General features: G+C 40.1%; 1 protein-coding gene across 1 annotated transcript in view; it reads right to left on the reverse strand.

Moving 5' to 3' along the window:
* The window catches only part of LOC124788113 (ER membrane protein complex subunit 8), a 49,278-nt gene extending 29,609 nt beyond the window's left edge, over positions 1-19,669 (reverse strand). The window contains exons 1-2 of the mRNA XM_047255237.1: positions 19,428-19,669; positions 1,176-1,252 (exon numbers count right to left, since the gene is read on the reverse strand). Of these exons, the coding sequence (XP_047111193.1) occupies positions 1,176-1,252; positions 19,428-19,637 (287 nt within the window). The 5' untranslated portion in view covers positions 19,638-19,669. The remainder of the gene's footprint in view (positions 1-1,175; positions 1,253-19,427) is intronic.
* Positions 19,670-20,082: the final 413 nt, after the last annotated feature.

A 20,082-nucleotide genomic window follows, 5' to 3' on the forward strand; every position in this document is an offset into this window, starting at 1 on the left:
ATTCCAAGTGTATTGTATGTGACGCACACACACACACACACACACACACACACACACACACACACACACTACTCAGAGTTGAGTTCAGTTCTCTGAACCCTACATTCCGACTTAGCAGATTCCAGTTACAAGGAACTTGGGCCATTGACAGAGTACTGCACTATTACTTTCAGCCATAGTGACAATATCATCGACTGTCAAGAGACAACGAAGTTATTTATATGTATCACTGGATTAGGTACAGGGCATCAAGTGCCACGCATCAAACTCTACCAGAGTTAAACACTATATTACAATACACTCTTAATAAATGTTATTAGTTGTTTCTTATTGTGTTGCCCCATTTCTTTTCTAGTGCCATCACATTAAGAATAGTAAGCATGCAATTTGCCACCATTAAAAAACTATATCAGCAAAACCACTTTTTTGCTTCCAAGGTTGTTGGGGCTCAGTAAGCGTTCAATTACAACATTCTCAACAATCTGATTCATCCATTAATCATCATTCTTCTGTAACATCACATTTCATAAACATTTATTATCTCCTTGTCCTTGCCCTTTTATCACACACATTTTACTTCCATATAATGGTACACTCTAGACAAATACTTGCAGAAAAGTCTTCATAAGACTTAAATTTGTATTCAATGTTAACAAATTTCTCTTTGTAAGACATACTTTTCTTGCTATTGGCAGTCTCCATTTTTTATGTGCTCTATTTCAGCTACTGTCAGTTACCACATTTTGCTCATCAAATGGCAAAAATCATCTAGTACTTTTAGTGTCATTTCCTAATTCAATTTCCTCAGCTCTTTCTGATTTAATTTGGCTACAGTCCATTATCCTTGTTTTACTTTTGTTGATATTGATCTTACATCTCCTTTCAAGGCTCTATCCACTCCACTCAACTGACTTGTTAAACAGAGCTCTCCTTGACATGGCACACTGAAATCAAGAAACATTGTTGCTCCTGGATCAAGAAACGCAATGAAAGCAGCATTCACAAACATTTTCTTGAAGAGGAGGCAGTGGATATCAGTGCTAAATAAAAATATATTTTAACAATAAATCCACAATAGTTTCCTCACAAATTTAACAAATGTTTCCAATAACTGGTTCTTTGCTTTCAAAATTATTTTATTTCACATTTGCCAATTTAATTTATTTAATGCTTACCTCATATCTCTAATGTTCTCATTTGCCATATAGTAACCAGCTATAACCAGTCCAGCTTTTGATGCCCAAAAATCTACCTAGAAACAAAATAAAAAATAATATAAATTTCTTACTTCCTCCAGTTTCCACTGCTGCAATGTATCTTATAATTAAATGAACTATTTATAATTGGTAATAACAAGCACTTCTTTATTCAGTTTCAGATTTTTACGTACCACACTCATTGTCATTGGTGACAATTATAAGAATTTTCAAAATCACTGTGTGCATATAAATGTATTATCAGTGTGTTTACATAACAATATAAGTAATCAATATATTAAACATATCTTCGCAGACTAACCACACATAATAGATTACAATGCAGTATACCGCTGTATTGAAATCTACTGTCTAAGGGAACACATTTTTTTCTAAACTAGCAATTTCTGACCCCGTACTCACAATCTGCTGGAGAGAAGTACATACTTATGTCTTAATATCTAGATTACACTTTCCCTGAGTCTTACCCATAAAATCAGACGAAGGTGTTATAGTCCAGTGAAACTGTCAGAAAAAAAGCCTGTACCTTGCAAGAGGTGGGGTAGAAGATTTTATTTTTTTAACTCGTTCATGTTATTGGAAAGGTTAGAAAACCGGGTTTTGCCAACAAATTTCTCTTGGGAAAACTTTCTGCAGTCAAAAAACTTTGAAAATTTCGGACTTTTTCAGTTTTTTCAAAATATTTCAGTTTCATTTGCTCTTATCACTTTGACATCTATTTTCTTTTTTAAAGAGCACAAAATTCTCTACAAATTTGATTCTTACCATTTTTTTCTACTCCCAGTATCTAAGGTGCTACAGCACGTCAAAAAATACCAATTTTTCAAATTTCGAGCAAAGTGGCAAATTACCTAATTTTTGGACACTTATTTCAGTTTCTTTTTGTGTAGTACAAACATATTACTCATCATGTTATTCACTGGAATTTACCATCTCACTCTGCTGCAGGGCCAGGACAAACAGCATCATATTCAGTAACTACGAACACATTCACGCCAGATTGCATGAAGTTTATTTGTGTTACAATATGTAATACGATTGCATGCAGGTGCCATACATTTTCTACAGTTGACTGACGTTAATGATCAGTTATAAGAAAAAGTATGTAGGAATTCTTCTTTAGCGGACAAAAGTGTATTTATTCTTTGGCGGGCGGAAGGTGATTTATCTCTGGTGATTGTTCACAGCGCGCTGACAGCTATTAGCACACAACAATAAGGGTCCTACAGTTTGGAGTCACTTCCATTCAGCATATGTTGTGGTGCTGAAAATGCTTGTTCCTTACCCAATGTCCCTATTCTCAGAAAAAGGCATGCGAAAAGGAACAAAATCTTCATTCTACAATGTCTTCGTTCCAGTAGAAGATGTGAAGTCAGGTGAACCGAGTAAATTTTTTGTCATTGATGGAGGGTACCTTATCCACAAAGTGACTTTGACTCGAAATATTTGCTTCAAGTCAATAGCCCAAAGCTATGTTTCTTACCTGCAATGTCATTTTGGATCTCAATTTACCATTGTATTTGATGGGTATCCATGTGAGGGAGACAAATGTAGCACAAAGAGTGCTAAGAGGATTCGTAGGTCCAAAAAACATTCTTCGGTTGACGTTGTTGTTGAATCAGAGATGGTGAACCAAGTCCCTCAGGACAAGTTCTTGTCCAATGAATGAAACAAGATGCGTTTGATCACACTTAATAAAAAGGAATTTCTGAAGTGTAGCATTGAAGTGCATCAGGCACAAGAAGATGCTGACATTATGATTGTAACATCTGCCATTTCAAGAACCAAAGATTTTGGAAGTGTTGTCATTGTAGGAGATGATGTTGACCTGCTTGTGCTCATGACCGGTTTGGGGCAAGGCATTGAAAACTTATTTTTCTTAAAGCCAGGAAGAGGAAATGCAGAAGACAAGTGGTTTTCCACTGCATCTTACAAGTTTGACAGTGAATATATCCTGTTCACTCACGTCTTTAGCGGATGTGAGCTAACATCCGCTTTTTTGGTCAACGAAAAATTAAGTGCTGCAATATTGTTGCGAAAAATGAACACCTAACCTCAGCGCTTTGCATGATCAATAAACCACATGCTACCCATGAAGAAATAATAACAGCAGGAGAACAGATTACTATCGCATTGTATAGTGGAGGTGTCAGCAGTTCCCACACACTAGACCATTTGCAGTACCAGCTATTCGCCAAGCCTGCCACAAAAAGCAAACTGAATCTTGCATGGTTGCCACCTACATAAGATGCTGCACAACATCATTCATTGCGGACTTACCAACAAGTCCAAAGTTGGCTAGGAAACTGGAAACCTCCTGAGAAACGGGGCTGGAATCACAGTGACCACAGTCCAATACCCATTATAATGAGCCAAGATCCAGCACCTGAAGCACTTCTTCACATTGTTTCATGCTCATGCAAGCTGAACTGTGGTGGAGCGTGTTCCTGCAGAAAAGCGGGTTTGAAATGTTCTTCAATTTGCAAGAAATGTATTGGGGTCAACTGTGAAAACGTGCCAAAATTCTTATATGAAGGCTGTGAAGAAGATGCTATGGAGGATGTTGAGGAAACCGCTGACGAAATCAACGAACTTGCTGAGGCTGACTTGCTGTTTAAAGAAGAGGTCAATCTGGGATCAACTCTATGTACAGACCCTGAATCCGTAACTCAAGGTCTTTCTGGTGACACTGAGGAACCTGGCCCATCAAAACGTTGGAAGTGATCTGTCTCAAGTGTGCTAAAGTGCGGTATTACAAGTATTACATACCTAGAACTGTCAACATTTTTTAGTAACTGACAATGCATTTTAATTGTAATAAAGCTACTTATTTTTAATGTCAACTGTGTGGCTTTTATACACAAGAATAATTACCTACCTAATTAGGTTGCCTATTGCAGCTAATAATAGTTCAGTTTCCTGAGACAATTTATTGTGTGTGTGTGTGTGTGTGTGTGTGTGTGTGTGTGTGTGTGTGTGTGTGTGTGTGTTTTAATGATGTATTTTTATATTTATAGTTTTACAAATACCAGGGCTGAGGTGGCCCATAGTGAACTTCAGGTAGTGATGTAAGAATCACAATAGTTGGGTGCCCAGCAATCCTCATGTTGCATACAGAGAAATTGAATACCTGAAAGTGAGGTGGTAAATTCTAACATACAACACGATGTATAATGTATTTATACTACACAAACAGAAACTGAAAAAATAGTGTTAAAAAATAAGGTATCTTGCCACTATGCTCAAAATTTGAAAAACTGGTATTTTTTGAGGCGCTGTAGCGCCTTAGATATTGGGAGTAGAAAAAAATGGCAAGAATGAAATTTATAGAGAATTTTGTGCTCTTTAAAAAAGAAAATAGACGTTAAAGCGATAGGATCAAAAAACTGAGATATTTTGAAAAATTGAAAAAAGGCCAAAATTTTCCAAGTTTTTTGGCTGCAGAAAGTTTTTCCAAGCGAAATTTTGTTGGCAAAACTCAGTTTTCTAATCTTTCCAACCATATGAATGAGTTGAAAAAATAAACTCTTCTACCCCACCTTTTGCAAGGTATCTGCTATGAAAAAAAGTACCAAGAATTGAGGCCCAAATGCCTCCTTATATGACTGATCTGCACCTGGTGTGTAAGTGTGGAACACTGTTTCAAATTCATTAGTTAAGGGGCTAAAAGTTTTATTGACACTGTATGCCCTCACTTTCTTTAAGCAGTGCCTATTATTTACAGAGCCAAAAGCCCTGCTCAAATACAGAAATATTCCAGTTGTTTGCATACCTTATTCTATATGACTGGAAGAATCTGCAACAGCAGTAGTTGTGATCAAATGCTTCCTATATCCATACTGTGACTCAGGAAGCTTTGCATTTCTTGAGAAGAGGGCAGTAACTGAGATAGAATAACAGTATCAAATATTTTACTGAAGGTGGTGAGCTGTGGCATTAGTCAGTAATTTGAAACTTCTGCCTACCTTCCCATCTTGCCTCTGACAATCAGACTTACTTTTAACAACACTTGGATATACATTTCCCCTAATATTACAATTTATAAGACAGTTAAAGGGTCTAGTCACTTCATTCACACATTTTTTTCCCACCACACTTGAGATACCATCTTGTCCATATGTCTTTTTTTCTGTAGCTTTAAGTTAAATGCCTTCTACCAGTGACATGTGAGTGCTGGTAACCTAGAAGACAAACCACCACAGCCCACCGCCAGACAAATTTCAGGTAGTTGAGGGCACAGATACAACACTTAAAATGTCAGTGCTCACTGCCGATCACATGCTACAGGTAACTACCACTGTTGCAATGAGTGGAGTCCCCTTGACACAAAAGAAACTTATGGATAAGTCTGGTGTGGCCAATAGGCAACTCTCAGTGAGTTCATTTCCTGAAATATTCGCATGGCTTGGTGTACAGATAATGTTACTGTCACTCAAGAACTGTAGAGATCAACTAATAGGTCTTGGATGTTAGTGACCAAAGAGTTTCTGGGGTAGCAATGAGATACTCATGGAGTAACTACAAACTAGGAAGAGTAACCCATAAAATGGTGACCCTCTCTGCAGGCACTTTCCAGAGAACACTTCTCGTGCCCCTTGGTTGTGCAAAAACAAAACCTACAGTTTTCTTAGGGCCACAAAAAGAGATCCATCCAAATCAAAGATAGAATTGATTACACACCATGGAGGGGAGAGGGGGAGGGGGGGGGGGGAGGCAGCGCAAGAGAGAACTCTATGCTGGAGGAGGTCCTTGCATAGAGCTTCCAATTGTATCCCAGTTGGTCTACCCATTTTGGGGATTTTTGTAAACTGTCTAATCGAGTAAAACGGACAGTTAGGCATCTAACAGACTGTGGCCACATCGTTTGACAACAGTTGCTAGTGTCTGACCCCAGTGGTGATATACCAGCTTCCACCAGGAGCCTGTCGACAGGACTCTTACAGAAAATTCCAGCTGCCAACCGCACATCACTCTGGTGGACAGGGTCCAACAAGATGATGGTGCTGTTGACCCATATGTAACATATCCATAGTCCAGCTGGGATAAAACCAAAGCTTTGTTAAATCATACATGCCTATGAGGTCTACACCCTTGGAGATGTTGGTGAGGAATCTGAGGGTACCAAGTTTTCTCACACAGTTTGGTTTGAGCTGGCATACAGATGGTGACCATCTTCACTTACTGTCAAATAAGATCTAAAAATTTGAGTTTCCATGACTTGAAGTAACTGGTTTCTGAGGAAAAGTTCTGTGCACAGGTGTATTGCCCTGAGTCGGTGAAAAGCGCATGGCGTGAGTTTTCATCAGAGAAAACTGATACCCATGATTCAGGGTCAAATTATGTACTTTATGCATGCCCACCTGAAGTTGGTGCTCAGTGATGTGCAATGATGGGGAGCTGTATACAGGCAAATGTTGTTCACATACAATGACAGTGAGACCATGGGTCACACTGCAATCACACCACCATTGACTGCACTGCAAAAGAGCTTATTCCTACAGAGCCTCAATTTCCTGTATGTATAGGTCTGAGAGTCAAATCTATCCAGACCTGGGATCATCTAGGGGATACAGAATTCTTGATAAAAATGGGTGAAGAGCCTCAAGAGCCCCACCCATGTGGTGTAGATAGAACGATATGGTGCGAAGTATATTGTACCTCTTGTAGGTCAGAGAACACAACGATCAGCTGTTGGCAATACGCAAAAGCATTGTGCTTGGCACATTCCAGACAAATCAGTTGGTCTTTGGTGGGCTGTAATGCCTGAAAGCTGCTTTGAAATTGTGATATAGGTGTCCTTTGGCTTCCAGGCACCAACACAAGTCATCAGTTGACCATTCATTTGAGTAATCCGCACAGCCCATTCATTATAGAGATTGGTCAATAATTAGTCAAACTCTGAGGATTTGTCCTGCCATTGGGACGGCAATCCACTTCCCACCAAATATGATTGAAAAACCTGAGGATCAGTTTTATGCAGTTGTTAAGATGTTTCAGCATTTCATTATGGATTTTATTGGGACCAAGGGCTGCGTCCGACACTCTGCTATAGCGCCACAGAAATCCCACTCGCTGAATAGAACACTGTACGATTCAAAGCCGTGTGCATGGAAGGATAAGGAGTTTCACTCCACCAAGCATTTCTGGGTAAGGAAATTAGGATGACAGTTTCTACATGTGGACACTTTGGTGAACTGGACAGTGGAGTTTAATCCATAGTTGAGACAATGGGGGGTGTGGGCTCCCATAGATGATACATACTGTTCGCAATACTCCTGCTTTCTCTTCATTATTAAAAACTACGTCTTCACTAAGAGTCTCTTGAATTTAAATGTTCCATAGAGGGGTGGCACTTTTGTCACTGAAGTGCCCTGCAACACACTGATAGCTGCAGCTATTTCTTCAGATCACCATGGCACCAGTTTAATAGCATATCATTGTTTCCGCAGCAAGCATGAATAGCATCTTTTAATACTCCTTCAATATCCTTCTCATGAGTGGTTTCACATGTTGCTTTGGAGGTAAACAGAGGTTCTCACTGAAACCATCACATTGAATGGGTGATCAAACTACTCCAGATGCCCTCTTGGCATTAATGCAATTTGAACAGTACGATTTATAATTTTTAATAGCACAGAGTTGGCTTTCTCATAACCATGTCTCCTGTAGTTCCACCCCAACTGCACTAGTCACTATCCGAGATAGTGTCATTGTACTGGGTGTGAGTTCTGACACAAAGTTTGAGGCTGTACCGACTGCAGGGGGTGGGGGGCTTCACACTTTTTCATAGCTACTTGATAAGACAGGCAGTCAAGTGTTTTTATATTCCTGGATTTTCTTCTCCCTCTTGAGAACTGAACTCGACAGCAAATGACAGGCATGGTGTTCTGGATGGTTTGCACATGTAGGGGTAACACATATTGATAACTTTGACTACTGCATTGTTCAGCTTGAGACTATAGGAAGACAGCTAGGGACACTAAGATGGGAAACCAGAGATGTAAGACACTTAGCAGGCACACACGGTAATGTTTACATTACACAGGGTAAACACACCAACAGAAATAGCTTGCAAATTGCAGATGCTCTGGACAGCTGTCCCAAGGGAGAAGTTTCAGTTCAAAGAATTAACTAGTAACTTCATATACTGTCTAGATGCTGTTGTAAGGTGTCACAGTAGATGGTGGTCACAAACAGACATATCTCAGCATATTCAGCAAGCATTATTCTTGCTCTTAAGTACATCAACATCAATGGATTCACACTGTTAGAGAGAGATGGGAAATGAGTAAAACTGCTGAAATAGTGACTCCCAATTGTGAGACGGGAGTCTACACCCTTAGGGTGGAGCTAACTGGTGTAAAACACCATTGTTGCTAGCCAAACTAGGAAGGGCAGTGATGTTTAGCATACAGCTGAACACTGTTGCTATAAGCATGGAGTTTGTTAGTGTAAAGGTGGGGCACAACCTTACCTACAGAATAAGAGAACAGAAAGTAGTCGAATGTGGTTGACCAGAAGTAACCTGGAGGTGCAGAGCCAGATTGGCTGATGCTGCAACGTGACAACAGATTGACAGTCCAACTACAGATAGAAAAGGTACGTTGCCACAATCCTTTAACAGCTCCACATTTTTGTCTTTAGAAGAGTTTAGACACAACATTTGAAAACCAAATCTGTGTTGCCCTAGGTAAGCTCTGATTTAAGTGTTTTCCCACTTGGAGTGCTGCTCTCAAATGTTTGTACTTTATGATGTGCACAGGGATTTCTACTTCTGTTGGCTCTCACCCCACAAACTCTGTGACTTCTACTATGCCAAAATTTGATTCTTTGCTTTCTGTAATGCTTAGAAATAGATTAAGTGTATCAATTAGTCTGACTGCGTTAAACAAGTGATATTTAGACCACTGAGTTCGTGAAGTCACGTACACATATCCTTATTGAGTCACAAAATTTGCACCTCTCATAGCTTCGCTGTGGCAGTGCTTGACAGTGATGCAAACAATCACTTGTCACTGTAAGTTCATCTTTCTTCATTAGCTGCTAACTGCTCAGAAATTGCAGACCAATGTGAAACCATTTTTAAGCTCTAATACACTTCTTCTATCCTATGCCAGAACACGAAAGAGTTGTACACGAGTGCTGCCCTCAAATGTTGCCCTGCCACAAGCCCAACCCATAACCTCAATTAAGACTGCAGGAGGACATGTGTCCGAATCACTGGCACTGAAGACACCTCACAGGAGGAGGAAAATTGGGCTTGGCATCACACCTATTACCTATGCCTTAATTTTCTCAAGGAAAACTTCCATCCATCTAAGGCTAGGATGAAAGCTCCAATGTCTACCCTATTATCCTTAGATCGTCTTTGGACACAACAAACAAAATGGACTCCATGCTGTTCGAGGTTAGCACACAATTCTTCATGGGTTTGTAGCATTAGGTTTCAGTGGAAAATGACAATGTGAATTATTTTGAGTTTGTTATGAGAAGAGATGGTGACTGGTATACACCAAAACTTGTCACAAGCCTGAAGCTGCGATCAGGTAGCACTCAATGCTTTGATCAAAAAAGATCAATCTATCATCTTCTCTATCACAGCAATTTCTCCAAACCAATTTTCAGAAAAAAAGGAAGAAGAAGAAAGAGAGAGAGAAAGAAAGAGAGAGAGAGAGAGAGAGAGAGAGAGAGAGAGAGAGGCAGGCTTCGTTGTTCTGAAAGATTCTCCATCAGTTCTGCAGTTCTGGAGCATACCAAGAATGGGTAACCTGCCACCTCCATTTTTCTTTGCCTGACTCTCTGCCAATGGTGTGGCCAAATACAGAAATGCCATGGGGTTGTAAATATCTGCTTTAAAAACCTTATTTTTGTTTGCTGAGATGGCAGTGTTGGTATGGCCATCAATATGGATGAGTTTAATTTGTTTTGTTGCGGATCATACACCCTGATGCCACACACACCAATTAGAGGCTCTCTCTCAACAGGCACCACAAAGTCATGACAAAGGTTACCCGCTCATTACTGTTGCCCATGAGTCCAGACTGCACAGGCACCTACTCCTCAGCATACATTGGGAGGTCACAGCTCAGGCATCAGCGGTATGATCCCTGCATTGTCAGGGAGCTACAACTATGACAGGACAGTACATGTCACATGTACAGTACAGTATTTCCATTGCATGTGGGTTGTCAGACTAGATACTCAATTTTTGGAGAAGAGTGCAAAAATACTTCAGATGACTGTATCTGTACTACACGCAGCAAATTCCTAGATGTCCCAGTCTATATTCTGTAGGTTAAAGTCACCTTGAACCACTACAACATGTTCTGGATATTGCTGTGCTACAGAGCATAGATTTTCTTTGAACGATTCTGAAACTGTCATTGCGGAATCGAATGGTTGACAAAGATATCCAATAAGTTATTTGAGTTCACCTATCCCTATTACTTGCATCCAACTTCACAATTAAGACTATTTCCACCTAAATAGACACAGTAGTTTTGTTGACTGCAATGAACACTCCTCCTCCTCTGGCACCTCATCTGTCTTTTCGATATACACTTGACGCCTCATTAAATATTTCAGAACTTCCTACTATGGGTTTCAGCTTGTCTCATTTCCAAGAATAATTTGAGCATGATGGCTTTCCTACAGAGCAGTAAATTCAGGAATTTCATTATGAATACTTTTACAATTTACTGTTAAAATTTTGACAGTCAAAGTATCTACTTTGTATGAGGTCTGATTTCATTCTCCAAGTATCGATTGGGGAGTGTTCATCAGAGGACCTCCAACTACCACATAGCCTAAAAAATCCCAATAGCACTCCACATGTACTCTGCTACCTACACAGTTGCTTCTTCTTTGTGTAGTGCACCCTTGACCTATCACAGGGTGTACTACAATCCTCCACACCATACACAGGCTGAGAAATCTGTAGGCAAAGCTGTCACAGGATCGACAGAGCCTTTGGTTGACAACCTCCACTTGGTTCCAAAGCAAAGTACCCTGATAAACTCTGGGAATTACGCTACAAATTGTAAGTTCTTCCTGCACACTGAGTGAGCCCGGCAGTGTTCATCACTTCTGCCAGTTGCCCATATGAACCAAGGATGGCCTCTTATCAGAAGCAACAGATATCACTGGTGTTGGTGTGAGCCACAACTTGTGAACAACTGCACCCTGCATTCTCAGAGGCTGACACTTTGCTGAGATGTGTAGCTGGCAAATATATATAGCTGCACCACTCTACACTTAATAGTGACTACGGTGATTGAAAAAAAATCACAACACCAAAAAATAATGCAGAGTAAATTTTGAGATAACCTTTGTCTAGGTAACACATTTATGTTACTTTTGAATGCATTATGGGAACAGCAGTGATCAATGTCTTGTAAATAATTACTATTAAAAACAGTCTTGATCACGATTTATTTAACAAGGTGACCGGTTTCGACCACTACTGCGGTCACCTTGTTAAATAAATCGTGATCAAGACTGTTTTTAATAGTAATTATTAACACATTTATGTGATTAACATTGCAAGATCACAGGTTAATTAAGAGTGAGATATGTCATTGCAAATGTGAAATGCTGGTACATTAATAACCAGTGTAACCACCAAATGCAAGCATGCAAACATTGTGTTGTAAAGGTGCCAGAAGTCAGTTTGTAAAACGGAGTTCCATGCCTGTTGCTTGGTTAACCTATACAAGCAGGGTTAACGTTGTTTGTGGATGACACTGCAGTTATCGTCTGATGATGTCCCATGTGTGCTTGAACAGGTCAATACAACATGTTAGCATTCTGTTGAGCATGTTGGGTTACAACAGCGATATATGGGCGAGTGTTATCTTGTTAGAAAACACACTCTGGAATGCTGCTCATGAATAGCAACACAACAGGTCGAATCACCAGACTGAGACTAAAATTTGCAGGCAGGGTATGTGGGATTACCACGAGAGTGCTCCTGCTGTCATATGAAATTGGACCCCAGGTGTAGGTTCAGTGTGTGCAATATGCAGACAGGTGGATTGCATGTCCTGAACTGGACTACTCCAATTCAACACACAGCCAGCACTGGCACCAAGCCAGAACCAGCTTCCATCATAAAACACAATAGATCTCCAGCCTGTCCTCTAAGGAGTTCTTGCTTGACACCACCGAAATCGCAGATGGTGTTGGTTTGGGTCAGTGGAATGCATGCTACAGGATGTCTGACTTGGAGCTATCCTTGAAGTAACCGATTTGTAACAGTTTGTTGTGTCACTGTTGTGCCAACTACTGCTCAGATTACTGCTGCAGATGCAATATGATGTGACAGATCCAGACACCAAACACCTGGAGTCCAATCTTTTTGTGACCGTACATTTTCGTGGTCACTGCTGCCAGCTGTCATGTACAGTGGCTACATTCCTGCCAAATCTCTTTGTCATATCGCAGAAAGAGTATCAAACTTCTCGTAGCCCTATTACACGACTTCATCCAAACTCTGTGAGTTGTTGATAAGTGCATCTATCGCCTTAAAGGCACTGTTGACTAACACAAACTCGCCACATCCAATCTCAAAAGTAGCTAACGTTCACGACTGTTATAGAGTGTATATAAAGCAAACCTGATTTTCGTCCTCATAGCGCCATTCTTATGCGACTGGTGCAAAATTTAAAGAGACATCTTTCAGATGTAGAAGCATGTCTACCAACTTTCATTTACGTCACTCTACTCCTTCTTGGTGTTAAGATTTCTTTCCATTAATGGAAAAGGTGAGAGTACACCTCTTAAATTCTTGTACAGGGTGGCCCAAAAAGGATGGTCACATTTTAAATAACTATAACTCCATCAGTTTTACAAATTAATTTTATTCAATTACGTAACTAAATGCTCCCAGGCACCCAATTACAAGAACTAACCACAAAAAATCATGTACGGAAAATGACTTCCGGAAGATGGTGTCCTTCCTCGGTGATGCATTCCACAAGTCTTTCCTCGAAATTTTCCATCACTTTCACTACTGTTTCTTCTTGAATTGCCATAATTTCCGCACTGATTGCCTCCTTCAGATCAATTAAGTTTCGGGGCTTCTTTACGTAGACTTTTGACTTTAGGTATCCCCAAAGAAAAAAATCACAGGCTGAGAGGTCAGGTGATCTCGCGGGCCAGTGGACATCTCCAAAACGCGAGATGATGTGGTGGGGGAACATCCGCCTTAAAACACACATGGAGTCATTTGCTGTGTGGGCCGTGGCCCCGTCCTGTTGAAACCAAATTCGATCTCGATTTACATGTAACTCTCGCAGTTTCGGCACCAAAAAGCTACGTAGCATGTTAACGTAACGTTTCGAGTTCACTGTGACTGTAGCGTTGTTCTCCTCAAAAAAAATAAGGACCAACAATCCCCAATCTTGAAATTCCACACCAGACTGTTACCTTAGCACTATGAAGAGGCTTTTGGTGCAATTCTCTGGGATTATCTGCTGCCCAATACCTGCAGTTTTGTTTATTGACATAGCCGTCTAAATGGAAATGGGCTTCATCTGACATAAGAAGCACAACATCATTATTAGAGTACAAAATGTCAAGCATTGATTCACAAAATCGTCTTCGCTGCTCAAAATCACGATCATACAGCTTTTGCGTGATCATAATTTTGTATGGGTGAAACTGTAACTCACGGCTTAAAATACGCTGCAACGAACTACGGCTGAGGCCTAAAGTTTGAGCACCACGCCTAGTGGAACGACGCGGGCTTTGCAGCGCTGACGCTCTAACATCATCAATGTTCTGTGGAGTAACTGCCGTACGTGTACGCCCTGTAGATTTACCACTTTTGACAGACCCTGTTGTCCTGAATGCAGTCACCCAACGTGATATGGATCTGCGATCTGGAATGGGTCCATCACGCGCTACACCAAAACGTTGTCGAAACAATCGTTGCACAGTAATAAACGATTCATCATTTCTGAAAAACTGTTCCACAGCAAAAACACGATGCTCGACCGTCCACTGCGCCATCTCGTGGCAAACTGGGTATAATGGCCGACTTGCAGACGGCCGGCAGTGGTCCCCCCTCCTCACCTTTCAATGGTACTACGCAGTTCAAATCCGACCATCCTTTTTGGGCCACCCAGTATATGGAAGGAATTTAAAAATCTAACTATGAAAGCACTCGAGGAAAAAAAATTGGTAACCTGCTACTCTCCCAATGTGTGTCAGGCAACAGCTGGAACCCCTAGATATTTACCCTTCCCTGGTGACCCAAGTGTTCAATTTTTGTATTCATGTGGGATTTTTATGCGAAGGAGTATCTCACATGAGAGACAAATGCTGACTTCATTCACATCATCTGTCCTCTAAAATTACAGCTGAAGAACCCCAAATAAAGTAACTACATATTTCATGGTTATAATAGTACCCATACAAGTATTAAAATGAAGACTTTATTTTACAAGCTCCCACTGAGGTGGAACTTGATGCAATGGTTCACCCATGCACAGCACAGGTATCTAAAGGATGTGTCACCGCTGCACCTGGTGGCAAAGAAGCCAGTTGGTTGATGGTCATGTGGTTACCATACAGCATTGAATGCTCTTACAGTTCCCAATGGCTATCTGGTGCAACCCAATGGACATTTTGCATGTCGTATTTTTGACTGTACTCTTTTTTCCATGCTGTATCTTGTCAATGACTACAATCAAATCCCACTGGCCTCACAAGGTACACACAAAAGAACTATCATAAAAGTATCTGCCTACCTGTATGTCATAGGGGATGCACAACAGTGCAAAGACTTTCAAAAGGTCTGTTAAAAGACAAGCTAAGGAACCTAGACTTATGTTTCACCTACATTGATGAAGTAGCATCTTCATTGTCAGAACAACTTTATCTTCGAGAAGTTTTTCAAGACATCAGCATCTATGGAATACTACTGAATCCCGTCAAATGTGTTATAAATGTTACAGTAGTCCCCTCTTGTCAAATTCAATAAGTCTGCTACTAGCATATCCCCACCTTCAGAAATAGTCGCCGCCCTGATAAAGTATCCAGTGCCAACAACTGTGCGAGAACTGCACTAATACCTACATACGATACACTTCTATTGTCTTTTCACATCTTGTGCTGCCAAAGTCTAGGTGACACTCCATGTGGTACTATAGTAAGTCAATGACAGAAGATTGCTGACTGCTGCCAGTGCTGTTGGCAGCTTTCAGCTGCAAAATGCACAATGACTGCAGGTGACAACAACAGTGTCTAGATAGCTGCAACAACACTGAGGTATTGACATACAGACGCGCATACAAAATCATGTTAGACAGGTGGCTGAGGTAGACATGCAAAGCAATTGTGCCAAACCCATTGCAGCTATCAGGGGTCTTCTTTTGAAGACCCTTACCATATCGGGGCTCCCAGGGTGTGGTTTCACAGCTTAAGTGAAAGAACAAGCTACACCAGGCATGCTAAGCAGGCCTTGTGTGGGTTTCACTGCTTGCTCATCTTTTGCTACAGTCCCCTTGTGCAATCTTTCCAGATGCTTCAGCCTGCTCTGTGGATGGGGTTCTGCAGCAGCACAGCAATGGATTCTGGGAACCATCAGGTTTTTCTCTTAAAAACTGACAAACTGTGGTCTTTGCCACCATGATTGGTGTCCAATATTTCAGGTTTATGGTTGAACAGTATAATTTCACCATCTACAGCGAATGTCGACTACTGGCATCTGCATTTTTACAACTCCAGAATAATCAACTGTCAATCCAACTGCATTACCTGAATTTCATATCTCAGTTTGTGACTAACATTTGGCACTTAAGTTTCAAATATTTCTACAGCAAACAGGAGACAGTAAAGAACTACTGAAAGTTATAGGCCAACACAAAGCAAAACCAGCTGGACACTTAATCAGACATGATTTTCTGCTACATAGCAATTTCATAGGCTAGGCAAGCTAATGAGAGGATGACCAAGAACATCCTATTTGAAAAATAGGATCAGTGAGGTGGGATGTTCTTGATACATGGAGATGGTGATGATGAGGCTAAAGAGAGGAACCAGTGGCTTCAGAGACAAGGCTTAGCCCTTTAAAAGGCACAGTAGTTACTAATGAGCTGCCAGGAATGTTGGCCCTTCAATTGCAGTGCATGCCCCCGCCAGCTGCTGACGCAGCAGCATACTGTGACGAAGTCACTGGCCAGACAAGGACATATTTACCTATATCGCTAAGCCACCGTGTATCTGAGTCCTTCATGGACTAAGTTATCCAGGCATGCACACTATGAGAGCACTGGTGCAATGCTTTGTATGATTTAGAATGTAGAAAGACTGCCGCTTACAAACCCAGGAATGTGCCCCCTGCCAGAAGCGCAAAGTGACTCACTATGTACAGGTACCAGAAACATTACTAGTGATCCATGTTTTACACATCTGCATGTGGATTTTGTTGGCCCCCTCGATATTTCTCGTACTTGCACTATTGACTGATCTACTCCTTCCTCATGCCATAATAGACAAGCCACTTCTTCACAGACCTCATCACAACAGAACACATCACCTTGTGCCGATTCCCAATTGTCCAGCTTTAGAACCACAATGTTATCGAGGCCTCTATCAAGTTGTACAATGCTGACACTCTAGGTAAATTTATAATTAGGTAAAATTTTACATATAAGAAGGTTCAAAAAGTTTCATGCCAGTACTGGATGGCATAGGAATTATTTTATGAGCAGTCTGAATCCATTTTTAGAAACTGTGTGTGTGTGTGTGTGTGTGTGTGTGTGTGTGTGTGTGTGTGTGTGTGTGTGTGTGTCCCTAATTTTTCTAAATAAAACTTCTGCATTTACGCAAACTGGTCACCTGTGCATAAATCTCCTATGACAAAACCTAATGATTAGCTCCAGATTGGCTTCATAATATCCGCAATGATGTTTGTGAATTTTTTTTCTGTGCCTTGTATACCCCCAGTATATGTCCTATTAACATGATAGTTTAGTTCAAGCAGACAACGGGCCAATGAAGATCCTAAACAAGGGGGATTACGGAAGTGTCCGATTCCACTTGTCTGCTTTGACCCATGATGTCATCAATATGGTGGAAATGGCTATTCTAAGTGTCTCCAATGTGGTGACTACGATGTCACTACATACACATAGCAAGAAACATGAAAATACATATAAATAAGACAATAACATCTTTCTCCTAAAATAGAATCAAACTAACAGGACGACTGCAGGAAACTTTTTTTTTTTTTTGGGAGGACAAGCTAAATATATATAAAAAAAACACCATGATCTCAAAACACACAAAATGATGAACAAAAAATAATTACAAAATCTATAGGAATCTGACACTTCCTTGACCTATACAGGTCAACCGCAGCTGACGATACCAGAACACCAATACCTACATATAAAACTATGAAAATTGAGATCGGTCATTCCCCTTGACCTTTATAGGTCAACCACAACTATTGATACGAAAACATTAACACCTACAACTATGAAAAACAAAACCAAACCACAACACCTCAAAAATTCAAAACTCAAACATCCCTACAGAAATTAAAACACATTAAATACATAGAACATTACAATTCGAGGAAGGAAAAAAAAAATTTATCACCAACAAAGAAAACAAGATGACACATACAAACACAACCAACTCAAACTCCACACTATAATGACGTCATACACAGCACCCTTATGTCATGGGTCAAAGCAAACGGGTGGAATCTGATGCTTCCGTTGACCCAAACAAGGAAACAATGAATGAAGTCAAGTTTTGTTCTCTGCCAAGTCTTGATTTAGTATCAAAGTACTAACTTATTCACATCTGGATACACCATGAACTACCTAACACATATCTTATTTTCCACATTATAATATCATTAGTGATCCTTTATTTTCTATGGATGGCAGTAATAACATAAATGGTGCTCAATCAATGGATGACCTGCTACCTGCTGAGGAACATTAAAATGCCAAGGTCAGTGTGCTACTAGGAGTTGAGACTAATTAAACACATTTGGGATTTACTTGGAAGATTTATTGCAGGCAGGCTAGCAACAGTTGTGTATTAAGTATTAAAGATCACCGAAATATTCCTCAGAAGCAGTCCGATAAACAAACATGCTGGCAGATTAAAACTGTGTGTCTGGTCTGGACACTGTAATCTCACTGAATCCATGCTCTCTGCATCAACACTAGCTGATTTCAGAGACCACATGCTGCATTAAGATGGTAATTTTGTTTACTATGCCTGGTTTTTATTACTGTCTCTGAAAATTCACCATGTTAAAATCTACCTTTGTGCATTATATCTACTAAATGCCATGACTATGAATCAACGAGCCCGTTTGTGTTGCTACGAATTTCATTGCTAATAACAAATCTATGTATGATTATGTTTGCCAGAAGTTTTTAGTCCTGTAATATAAGACACCCCATCTGATATCTGTTTGACCTCTCCTCTTAGCTTCATAATTTTGATATTCTAGCTGCCGGTCATTGAAACTTGGCTTTTCAATTGTACAGACAAAAGTTTCTTGTGTAATAAATGGTTCTTCCTTTGCTTTTTTTCCTTCTCAGCAACAAACACACAGTCACTTCCAATTAGTAAACTTCATTTTGTCTACTTTTGTATGAATGTGAACTAGTTACTGTTAACAGCACGACTGCATTCATTTCATAACTATCAATAAATTTACTTTTGGAGTGGCAGGTGTGCATTAGTTGCTAGCTCCAAAAATGTTGAATCTAAGAGGGCGCACTTGAAAGATTTGTTATAAACTGGATTCCCTTTCACGTTAAAAACGGGATTCCCTTTTTCATTTGGAAAAGCTTGGGCTGCCAGCAAACGCCCATAAAAAGTAGATGTTTCAATAAACAAGATCATCAAGTGTTTGCCTGGTTAAATGTACATGATTTGAAATGTGTTTCGTATTAAATATTTTTCACTCACTATGGAAATCATTCATCGAATATGAACTGCACTGATGATCCTGTTCGATAGAATTTTTTGGACGAAATGACTTAATGATAAATTCGAACTGGTATTAAAAATCTGACAAAACACGTTTGTTTCTTTAAGCAAAATTGACACCAAGTATGTAATGTTCCAACATCTATCATACTCCTGACAGGCAATACGGTGTATCTGCAATACATAGAGAAGTTTTTCTTAGCACTGACAATAGCGTGGTATTAGTAGCAGCAGTGTATTTACCTGCGTCAGTGCTACCTCCGTCATTGGGAACACTTGTAAACATATGTGAAATAATGGAACTGCATCGGTAATCACCAATCCTTTGGACTTCGCATCCTTCGACTTTGAATCTTCTGCTAACAAAAGACCATTTATAGCACAATGCGGATATTTTGCTGCATGAAGAATCATTTTACAATACGCGCGAGCAGAAAACTTTATTTCCGCCATTCTCGCTTGCAAAGATTACTACTATGAAGAAGTCATAGTTAAAACCACCAATCAGTAGTAATTTAGCAAACTCTGAATTTATGTCTGTAAAACCGGAATGTCATGTGCGCTTAAAACTGGCTCCACTTAATTGATACTAATTGGTTTCCTCGCCAAAAGTGCTACGCAACAGTTGATAAGCGCAAACAGCAGTTACAGTTAAAAGGCATTTAATTGTTTGGTATCTACATCTAAATCCACATCTATTCTCTGCTAAATGCCGTGAGGTGCATGGCAGAGGGTACATCCTATTGTACCAGTGATTCGGGTTTCTTCCTGTTCCATTCACGTATGGAACGCGGCAAGAATGATCATATCGAGACAGTTAACTGATTAAGTAATTACTGCAGCTCGAAATGTGACTAATCTGCTTTATACTTTTACGCATTATTAGATTAAAATTGAG

The sequence above is a fragment of the Schistocerca piceifrons genome, chromosome 3 (assembly GCF_021461385.2).
Source record: "Schistocerca piceifrons isolate TAMUIC-IGC-003096 chromosome 3, iqSchPice1.1, whole genome shotgun sequence".
Classification (NCBI taxonomy): domain Eukaryota; kingdom Metazoa; phylum Arthropoda; class Insecta; order Orthoptera; family Acrididae; genus Schistocerca; species Schistocerca piceifrons.